Here is an 11,807-nt window from a genome sequence, read left to right as displayed (position 1 = left end):
GATCTTATGCAAAAAGTGCGGTGAATGCACCACATACACACGCAGTGCACAGCATTGGAGTCAGCATGCATGAGCAGTAGTTCGTCTTACCCAGCGGTGTTACCATCAAAATAAAAAAAAAAAATCGTCTACTAATATTCCTTTTGAAAATAAAGTAATCTAAATAAATTGAAAAAATATTTGATATAATCGATTTTATTTAGTATTTGAATAAAAAACAATAATTATGAAAATGCAAAGAATAAACTAGTGAATGTACCTCTTTTGATCATTACCTGCTGTTCTAAGTTCCAGCAGGCCACATTGGATCGTGTGTGTGTGCGTGTGTGTGTGTGTGGAGCAGAGAGGTCATGTTGTGCAAAAACGTACAGCATACTAACTACACGTAATACATACAAGCACTGTATGTCGATCTGTTGTTGGTGGCTGGGAATCACTGAAATCAGTCACATTTTAATGCCAAAATGGACGTTACCATAACTGAGATCAGAAAATTGAAGGTTGCTGTACTTAGAACAAGGCTTGCTGAACTTGGTCTTCCCACTAACGGTAAGGAGTATCGTGTTAAGGTTCTTGAGTTTTGGAATTAGTGTATGGGTGCAGTGCACGCGTTTGGGATTGTAATAGTCCCATATGTAGCAGTTAGTGTAGTACAATTTTACAGGGTCGACGTCCGCGTCGCGCGTCGCGTCGCGTCGCGTCCGTATCCATGGATGAACACTCTTCTTCTTCTTCTTCTTCTTCCAGGTTAGCAACCACAGTCAACAAGATGATTATTCTGTCACTTTTGGAGAGAGGTTTGCATTGCACTTTGCAGAAATTTTTAATATTTTTAGCTTTGAAGATTGATAAATTGCAATTATAATAGTCTAGATTCTAGTCTCTAGATCTAGATCTAGCATGTCTAGGCTACGATTGACTAGGCTAGAGAAACCCCCAATTTTCGGACACATAAAGGTTTTTTTGCAATATTTTTTCAACTCAAATATACTCAACAAAATTACATCTATAACAATGTATGTTAAATATATCAACCTATTTCTTCCAATATTGATTTTGTTAAATACATCATAAAATTTCACAGAATCCCCAATGTTATTATCTGTAGGGTAAGGGCACCAGTATTCGGTCAGGCACCGGTATTCGGTCACTTATCACTAGTCACCAGCCAGTAAGTTCAACTGTCACAACACACGCAAATCACACTAATTCACATACTTGCACACTCATTCACAACGGGAAACTCCCTTAGCCCCCTCAAAAAATCCATCCAAAATCCCAAATTCTACCGTCAAAAGTGCAGAATCGGCGCTACTTTCCAAAAGCGCGCGCGGATAAGGCCCAGTTTTAAGAGTACGGGTCGCCGAAAAAGCGCTAATAATCGAGAAATACGCCGTTCTCTCGCGGGATTTTTCGTTTATCGCAAGCTTGGAGTGTAATGGTATCCTCAAAAACGCAAAAGAAAAACAAAATGTCCGTACGTGCCGATACAGTGTCCCAATGTACAAGGGTTGAATGCAAGTGCCGAGGCCCCAGTATTCGGTCACCAACGGTTGCCGCAACTTCCCCGATGCAATTTTGCGCCAACAAGGTAGCGCGCGCGCGCGTTTTTCAGCTGCCTTGAACACGCATTGACTTTGAACGCGCACATCGCGTGACCGAATACTGGAGGCGATGACCGTATACTGGGGAATTTTCAAGGTGAAATATTTCGCAATTTTGTGCAATTCTGTGAGATATTTAACGAAATGAAAGTTGAGATTCAAGAAATTTGATATATTTCACATACATTGCTGTAGATATGATGTATGTATGTATTATTTTAGTTTGAAAAATATTGCAAAAAAGCTTAAGTGACCGAATACTGGGGATGTTACCCTACTGTCACTGAATATCACCTTGTGTTGTCAGTTCTCCAAAATTCGGACAGCCTCTCCAAAATTCGGACATGCGCGCAATGTCAATACGCATACTAAGGCCGCTGAAAAATGAGCATGCACCATACCTCGTTAGCGCAAGGTTGCATCGGGGACTTTGTCGCGCCCGCCCGTTCGTGTCTGAATTTTGGTGACTTTGCACTTGCATTCAGCCCCTGTAAACTGTACGTACATTTATTCACTGCATCAGAGATTTTGTTTTTCTTTTGTGTTTTGGAGGATACCATCACACTCTGAGCTTGCGATAAGCAAAAAATCTCGCAACAGAACGGCATGATTTTTCAATTTTTAGCGCTTTTTTTCAGCGACCCTCATTCTTTGCACGGAACCTAATTCGCGGGCGCTTTTGAAAAGTTGCGACGATTCTGCAGTTTTGACAGCAGAATTTGGGATTTTAGATGGATTTTTGGAGGTGACTCAGGCACTTTCTTGTGGTGAACGAGTGTGCCGGTAATACGTGAAACGATGTGATATGCGTGTGTTGTGACAGTAGAATTTGCTGGCTTGTGATAAGTGGTAAGTGTCCGGATTTTGGAGGCTGGCCAAAAATTGGGGCTTTTACTCTAGATCTTCTAGCTAGTAGACTCTAGATAGGGCGTCGGTAGCGCGATGCGTAGTTGCGAGTTCACAAGTCATCTTTGACCTAGGTCTATATGCATTTACAGAGCATAAAACTACTTCAAAACATTTTTTTTTTTTTTTACAATAAGAGAAATCTATCATATATACGTATGATATCACGGAAGTCACATTTTGGTTGCAAAAGCGCTAGCATTTTCAAATAAACTTACGACTACCAGATGCGTTCAGTGCGTGTTGGGCAATAGGCAAACGTAGGGCGTGCGTTTGGTCGAAAAGTGGACCCACAATTTTGGCTTGAAATCACTTTTCAGGCATTTACGCGGGTTCATCCTGGGAACAAATCCCCATAAATTTGGTATCATGTGAAAGCTTGTGGTGGTCTCATTCTTCTCATCCTAGGCCCAGTTCAGATATCAAGACGTATTGCTACCTAAATTCAAATTTAAGCCTAAACATTGCTATAACTCAGCTGTTCCGTCCGACTGTTAAACTGGTCAGGCTGGTGTAGGAGGATTCAATGGTGCTGAATCCGAAAATAGCATTGGTTTTTTGCTTATTCAACGGGATGAACCTGCGAAATAGCAATTAAGATACCCTGTCAGCATAGTAACAGCATCAGCGAACTAAGCGAGGCAGGGCCTACAAGTCTTAGACAGGTAGTTACACTCCATGACTCGTCGTTACGGCGCGCGAAGCACCAGAACAGCCGAGTCGGTTTTGCATGCATAGGTACGATGTTCAGCCTCCGCACAGCATAGCGCACCCCCGGTATGTAATGTGAGTACATGTGCGCGTCTCCATGCAATCTGTAGACCAAAAGCTATAGCGATGCACATGCACCACTACTGTGTGCGCTTTTACTCCGCCGCGCTGTTAGAGCGACGTTTATACGTACTGTATGCTGGGTCATCGGTCTTGTAAACCCGTGTACAAATCGGTCTGTGTGGCCGGGAATATGTTCCGCGGAGACTACACTGTACGTCTAGCTTCACGGAATCCTTTCTTGTGGAAGAGAACCGTGAATGTAAAAAATGAGTAAAAATTCCTCCAGACCAAGAAATTTCTCTGTATACGACCTCGGTTGCTCACTTTCCGTGTTGTATTTTCCCAGCTAACCGTAAGTGCAGTATGGTAGTTAGCGCGATAGCGCAGTACCATGCAAATATGTATTGCTGGCATTATGTATACTGTATGACATCACAGAGAAAACCAGTGCGTGCAAGTGCAAGTACAAGTGCGTGCCGCGGGATCGAAGCGGGCCTCGCACAGCTAGCTGAGTAGGTGTGTGCTAGCTGACAAGGATGCGCGCTTAGCCTTAGAAACGCGCGCTTTGAATGTGATAAACGCAGTGAATAGCACTGCCCACTGGAGTGCACTTGACAGTGAATTTTCATTACGCTCGCGACCCACTTTTTTGCCAAGGTTTTAACAGCATGAGGATGAAAAATACCCTGTTTTTATTTGCTCATAACTTCACCATTATTTATGATTATGGTGAGAAATTTTGCACATGTATTATGTTAACTATGGACATTATGGATATGTACATGTTTTTGTGTGAAATGACGTGTATTTCTCCAGTTGCAAGAATCTACAAGATGCCCTACTCTAGACTAAGGGACTCAATTTTAGTTTAAACTTGAAAAAAAAAATTACCCAGTAATTAATAAGCAGAAATAAGTAGAAATAAATGAATAAATTAATAAATGGCTTACAGATGATCAGCTACTCTCGTCTTGAGGCCCTTGACACAAAAGTGTTGATGGAATTGGCCGCAACGACTTCCTGAGAGGGTCCATTCCACTGCTTGATGGTGCGTGTGGCAGGAATGAATTCAGATGGTAATGTGTGTGGCATTGTGGGATGACAAATTGTTGATTGTGGCCCCTTCTTTGTCTTGATGGAAGTGGATGGAGTTCTTTGATATTTTCCATGCAGGCAAGGCTGTGATGAATCTTGTACTGCATGATGAGGCGGGCAGTACAGGGTACAGCATCGCTCCTTGCGAGTGATGGCCTCTGCAGTTCGTCAATCATGGCTGATACACACGAGGTGTCAAGGTATCGTCTCATGACGAAGCGAGCTGCACGTCTGATGGCCTGCTTGGTGTACAATGTCGGGGTCCCAGATGATGGTAGCATACTCCATCACTGGTCTGACTCTTATCTTCCTGGAAGAGATCTTGAGGTTGCGTCTCACAAAGCCTAGGGTCTTTTTCCCATGCCTTTAATTCGCGAATAGTACCCGACTCGCGAAATATTTCGTGTATACAGTACAGTGTAGATAGGAAACGTATGTAAAGTATAAAGGAAGCCTTTCGCTGCTGAAATATGTAACTTATAGAGGGGCGAAAATTTGTGTATCTCTGGCTTTCATCATATAGAGACAGCACTCTGTTGACTCAGGGCGCTCCCACAGTATAATTGTGTACAAGGAGCAACCTGGGGTTAGGCGCCTGTGTACTTTTGCACCACCGCGTCAAATGATTTCTAAACATGCACAAGTCATAATCAAACTTGCCCTAGTTATCTCAGTAACCTGATCATCACTATGAGCATATGATCAGGTAGCTGATCATCTGCAACTAGTGCAGCCATTTATTAATTAATTAATTTATTTATGCATATTTCTACTTAGTTAGTGACTACTCATTCACTACTTTGTGACTTTTTCTTCCAAGTTTATTGAAATTGTGTTCTTTATTTGCAATTATCAACTATCATCAAAGTTAATCATTAAAAATTTCGCAAAGTGCACTGCCGACCTGACATGACCTCTCTCTACAAAAGTGACAGAATAATCAACTTGTACGTTGTTGATGTGGTCACTAACCTGGAAGAAGAAGAAGAACCTAAAATAGTTACATCTGATTCTGAGTCTCCTCCAAATAATAAAAGATCAAAGGCAGATAGCAGTTTAATCAGACCTTAGGCATATGCATATGATGTCATGCAGCCCTAGAACTGAAGGGCACCATCCCTCAGAGGACAAGCAATGTTGCTAGCTTGTGCCGCAAAGTATAGTTAGGCCTACTACTCATCAACCATTTTTTGATTAAATACCTTTATCTTATAAAATATCCCTCTTTTTCACCTTAATTTCATTCCACTCGAGGCAGAAAATACCGCAGATTCATATCCCAGGCTCAGATTGTTGACTTTTACCGTATGCGCGGAATTATTGGCGACAAACACAAGTGACAGTTTTTACTGTTCACCGATGCAAGCGCATCAATTTAATTGACCGCCTGTTTTCCCACTGAAAAGCACGTATGAATATCCAGTGAATGGACAAATACATTCTATGTGCTAACAATAGTTATGTGTATTATCAATAAGGATTTTCTTCATTTTTTTTCCTCCTGTTTCCTGAGGTTATTTACCTGTGTCCCCCTAATTTCTCTTGATTTGCATTCATGTTCGAATGTTCCAGCGTATTGCGCCCCGTCCTATGTGTACTTTTTACGTACGTGTACTTATTTTATACACAAGAAAGCCATTGTGTTAGGGTGGTCGATCTTAAAAAATAGGTGGTCGATGAGTAATAGACTTACTATACACATATTTATACAGGGTCGGCGTTAATGTAACATTAGTCTACTCTGATTTCAAGGTCTTCCTACATATTGTCCTCGATCTCAGCCTATATTATTTTCTGGAGGTAGAATGGTGAATTTAATTACGTGGTTACTTTTATGAATGACATGCCTCTATGAATTGCAGCAAGAGACACAAGGATATTTCAAACTTCTGCACACCTTTTATTGTTGAAAATGAAGGTGCAGTGCAGCTAAGTTGTCCAAACGACGACGTGAAACATTCTCAAATCTCTCACAATTTTGTCCTCTAAAGAAGATATTTTGGGCCAATGGATTTCATTCTCACATGTTTCAGCTTTTGATATATGTCATAACGGTTCAACTTTGATCAGAATAGTAGAATTGCTGCAATGAAAATCGATGAGTGCATGAAGAAGTAAAATGAAATGTATTCTGCTCTAGGGAAATTTCACATAAAATATCACCTTTTCTGCTTGGTTATTCAAAAGCATTAGAATACAACTTTAGGTATGTAATGTACAAAAAGAAACGAGATTAGAGTTGAAAATGAGAAAAATATGTACAGAAATTTTTACAGGGCTCTTTCTACATCAAATTTCTACTATCTCTGTTACGCATGTTTGGTGCCATCTTGATGCCCTACAATCATCCTCTGTCAGAATCGATACTGTTTAGGCATCAGTGGAGGGACTACTGCTATATGTACAAACAAACCAATTTCGCAGCACTTGTCACCCCCATTTCCTTGTCACAAAAAACTCATATATGTGATTAGGTGTCTGGTAATCAAAAGCGTAGGTTTGTACATTTAGCCTGCGGTCCAATTTGGGCCACATCATGGTCGAATTATGGGCGACTTGCTTTACAATCTAAGTAGTCTAGTCACATACGTAGCCACTTGGGTGGGCCACTGATATCATATTCGCTTGGGGGCACTGTGCAGTTCACATAAATACATCAACAGTGATTAAGTAAATTAATGTACTGGTGTACAATATTATGCAAAACATGTACATGTGAAGAAAGTGTAGGTACCACAAGTTAGGCACTACCTTATGTACAAATGGTACCGTACAAATATCCTAAATGACATCCTGAAACATTACATGAAGACAAGTCCTGAGTATGGGAAATATGTGTTGTAGCAAAATCAGTATTATGTCTTTTGAGGGTAAGATGTACATTGTATTGGCTGAGCAAACTACACTGTACCCTCTTCTGCAGTAAGGCTAATTGTACGAGTGTGAGGGACCAAGATATGAGGTACGATGGTGTCAATCATGCAGTGTGATTTACAAGAATGTAGATGTTACAATTGCATCTTGACATTCTGTTGTCCAGATTGCAGTATTTTGGTTTACTATTTCTTTGTCTTGCTCTTTGTCTTTTTTTTTTTAGGCTTGAAGGCAGACTTGGTAGACAGACTCTACTCCTATCTTCAAGCACAGAGCCAAGGTAATCCTATTTTTTTTTTTTTTTTAACACATTGGTGTTTATTTTGTTCCCTGTATCTTGTTTAGTTATCGCAGTATTACAACATGTAAATGCAGGATGAACAAATATATTGTCAAATGAATAATCATGTTTCAGTGGCATGAACATGCATCAGCTGCATAGCTGTCTTATTTGATTTTTGACAAAGATGACCATTGCACATGGTACACATAAATGCAAGTTGCCTTTAGCTGAAGTTTGCTTTATCTGAGGAGAATAAATTCACTCTGCCAGTTCCATGCCCATCAGGCATCTTTCGCTGTTTTATGATCACATTTGATATTGGTATTCTCATCTTGTCTAGCAGATCGACAAGAGGAGCAGTATGCTGAACCACCTGGTATGTTGTCAGGACAGGGCATGGGGGAATTGCCACCACCCATGCAGCCACCTCCAATGCAGTCACCTCCCATGCAGCCTCCATCACTGCACTCGCCCATGATGCAGCCCCTTCCAGTAGAGTTTTCCACAGAACGCAGTGAGCCTCCACCTTTTCCACCCCATTCCCAGCAGATTCCAACATTGGCTCCAATGCACCCTCTGCCATCTCACATGCCCCCTTCACAGATGCCTCCAACACAAATGCCCACACAGATGTCCCCACAGATGTCCCCATCACAAATACCCCAGGCACAGATGAGCCCATCACAGTTGATCCCACCACAAATGGCTTCGTCACAGATGCCTCAGTTACAAATGGGCCCATCACCAATGGCACAAGCACAGATGGCCCAATCTCACATGGTCCAGTCTCAAATGGCTCAATCGCGCATGGCCCAGTCACAACTGGACCCATCCCAGATGGTCCAAACCCAGATGCCTTCACAGATGGCTCAAGCACGAATGACACCATCTCAAATGGCCCAGTCACAGATGGCCCAGTCACAGATGGCCCCGGCGCGTATGGACCCATCACAAATGGTCCAATCACAGATGGACCCAATGCAAATGCCCCAGTCACAAATACCTCCATCACAGATGCCTCCATCACAGATAGCTCAATCACAGCCTTCACAGATGGACCCGTCACAGATGGTCCAAACACAACTTGCCCAATCACAGATGGTCCCACCACAGATATCCCAGTCACAGATGGACCCATCACAAATGTCCCAGCCACGAATGGAACCAGCACAGATGACCCAGCCACGGATGGAACCACCGCAGATTGTCCAGCCACAAATGGCCCAGTCTCCAATGCGTCCGTCACAGGTTCCCCAAGCACATATGACTGAATCCCAGATGGCCCAATCACAGATAGCTGAATCACAGATTTCCCAGTCACAGATGCCCCCAGCACAAATAGATCCACCACAGCTGCCAATGCTAACCTCACTTCCCCCTCCTACCCCTCCAACTGTCATGTCCCCAAGCCAGTTAGATTTCTCATCACTCCCAGTGATTTCTGACATGGAATCTCAGCTGGATATCCAGGAGCAGACCTCAAGTGCTCCTCTACAGCCACCTCCTATACAGGCTCCACCACCTCCCCAGCCCCAGCAACCCTCTCATGTGGTTGTGATGCAAGGTGGTATGCAACAACCACCTGCCTTGCCTGTGCCTACTCAATCAGCACCACCACCCGAGGTACAGATGGGCTTCCAGCCACCGCCACCACCAGAACCATCGAGCATGCCACCCCAGATGCCATCCATGACTCCCGGGCAGCCACAAGTGATGCAAGCAGTTCCAGTGGCACCCGTCCCTCAGGTCAGTGTGCCATCTCCTGCCCTGCCAGTGGAAGCACCGATGCCCAGTCAGTCACCACCACCAAAGCAGATGACCGAGGCGGAGATGATGGAGATCAGGCAGGTGCAGGAGCGCGAGAAGCAGGAGCGCATTGCGGCAGAGGCAGCCGAGGTGGAGCGCATTGCCAGGGAGCAGCAGGACTTGATTGAGCGGGAGAAGCAGAGGATACTGCAGCAGCAGCAGGAGCGGATCCGGCATCGACAGGAGCAGCAGCGCCTGGAGGATGAGAAGATGCAGAAGGCCATGCAGCAGCAGAAGATGCTGGAGGAGCAGCGAAAACAGCAGCTGCTTGATGAGGAGACAAGACAAAAAGTTATGCAGCAGCAGGTGAGATTCCAATGTTGCCATGACATGACATTATACAAGTTAATACAATTATTCAGAGAGCACATCTGAATGTTGAAGATGTTGGTAAGGTGCAGATAAACATATCCATCACACACTTTATAAAAAGTCTAATGGGAGGTTATTAAAGGAAAAGTATTTTGTATTGTATTGTCAAGTAACATGGAAATTGTTCTATTGTCATGATATGTATCTTTCTGTATCACTTTTGTAGACCTTTTATGCTGTGATTATCAAGATACATGACACTTGGGGTCACATGTCAGTCATGCCCTGTTAATGTTGGATGAACTCACAACAAACTTCAGGAGTACCCCCTCTTGTGTGGATCTTGGATATGCTGTGCATGACATGTAGTACTAGTCTTGATATTCTCTTGTATTCTCTTCTTTTGTGTCACGTGTGATTGCCGCAGATACTTATTGAGCAGCAGCGTGTTGCAGAGACAGTCATGAAAGAGGCTGATTTGCTCAGGGAACAACAGAGGGCACTTGTCGTAAAGCAGGAGGAGGACGAGAAGATTCGAAAGCAGCAGGAAATGCTGAAGAGGGAAGCTGAACAACAGAGAGGGCCACAAACAAGTAAATATTATTTCCTCATATTACCTCCTTTATGCTCAATGACACCTGGTAGTCGGTTTAAATATTGCAGCGTGCTAGTACAGTGCACTCCATTATAATGAAGTCCTTGTTACTTGCGGTTTTCTTTCATTATATCAAAATTTCATTATTACCAAACAGTATGGTGTATAATAATATATAGATGATAATTTTGGGACCTGAATTTTGATTCCGTTGAAATGAGAATTTTGTTTTACCCATGTTCGTTATAACAGGAGTGCACTGTTTTAGATCCTTGAGATGTTGATGTAAAGGAAGAGCACTTATACTGAAGTGTTATATATTGAAGATATCGCGCACATTTACTTCTAAGATTCAGGTATGCACTATACAAGGGTACAATTGATGCGTGCCACATGACAGTGCTGTACTGCAATCTCCAGGACATTTATAAAAGTCTCCCTACTATATACAATGTACATTGCTTTCATACCAGTAGGACATAAAGGAGTTCGCTGTGGTTCATTGTGTACCCTATCCACAAATCAGTCTTTGGAAGATGCAATCTTGGCAGAGAGCTATCTTAAAGATGAGTGTCTCTGTCAGTGGACATTGGAAACATTCATGTAGGCTAGAGGTAGACTTGTCAGTGTATTCTAAGAGAAGTTTAATCACTGCCATAAGCTTTGGTGTATATGAATTAAGGAGATGGATGTGAAACAAAAGGTCATCATGGCTATAAAGTACTGTGGACTCTCGTTTAAACGAAGTCCTCTGGACCGGCAGTTTCCTTTTGTTATATCGAAATTTTTTTGTAACCAAACAAATAAACAATAAAAATACATAAAGCAGATAATGTTCCAGCCTGAATTTTTACTTCATTGTTACCTGAATTTTGTTATAATCGTGTTCGTTATAACGGGAGTGCACTGTAAATCGAAAATAACTTTTATGGAGGAATGGTGGTTTTCTGACCCTGAGAGTATACACCTGATATTTGTTGATCCCTTTCCCATTTATCTAACATTCAACTATTGACCAAAGTTTAAAGGATGTGTAAGACTGCAATAACTTGATCTCTTCTTCAACAGGCATGGCTGCTTTACTGCCGACACCGCCATCTGGGGGCCCTCCACCACCTCGCCACCTGTTGCAGTCTGACATTCAGGCACCACCCCCACCCCGCCCACCATTTGAGAGGCCCACAGGCCCCAACCTCAGGGGCCCACCACCCAGGCCGGTGTTCCCAGATCGGGGTCCAGATGACCAGCCACGGATGCCCATTCGGGACAGCAGGGGGCCAGAGCCAAGACCACCAATGGGAAGGGGTCGCTTTGAGAGGATGCCTCCCCCAATGATGGATAAAGGGCGCCCTCCCCCATTTATGGATAGCAGAGGTCCACCTCCAATGGAAGGTGAGCTGACTGTCATTGCATTTCAGAAATACATGTATGTGCATGTTTGTTTAATTGATGTGGTGTCTACCTGATAGGCATAGATTGAAAGAGGTGTAAAAGCAGACGGGTACACCGGTTATTGCAAGATTGCAACTGGAAACAAACAAATACAAAGCAACAACAG

At 43.0% G+C, this 11,807-nt stretch overlaps 1 protein-coding gene across 2 annotated transcripts in view; it reads left to right on the top strand.

Moving 5' to 3' along the window:
- Window positions 1–408: 408 nt before the first annotated feature.
- Window positions 409–11,807, top strand: part of LOC140234732 (uncharacterized) — a 31,663-nt gene continuing 20,264 nt past the window's right edge. Inside the window, exons 1-5 of one of the 2 annotated variants that reach the window (XM_072314779.1) lie at window positions 409–549; window positions 7,477–7,533; window positions 7,880–9,648; window positions 10,082–10,247; window positions 11,318–11,641. In XM_072314779.1, the coding sequence (XP_072170880.1) occupies window positions 465–549; window positions 7,477–7,533; window positions 7,880–9,648; window positions 10,082–10,247; window positions 11,318–11,641 (2,401 nt within the window). In that variant the 5' untranslated portion in view covers window positions 409–464. Of the gene's footprint in view, window positions 550–7,476; window positions 7,534–7,876; window positions 9,649–10,081; window positions 10,248–11,317; window positions 11,642–11,807 lie in introns of both variants that reach the window. The other variant, XM_072314771.1, reaches the window with a different exon arrangement.

Source organism: Diadema setosum, chromosome 1 (assembly GCF_964275005.1).
Source record: "Diadema setosum chromosome 1, eeDiaSeto1, whole genome shotgun sequence".
NCBI lineage: Eukaryota > Metazoa > Echinodermata > Echinoidea > Diadematoida > Diadematidae > Diadema > Diadema setosum.
This window is presented reverse-complemented; position numbering and strand designations above follow the sequence as displayed.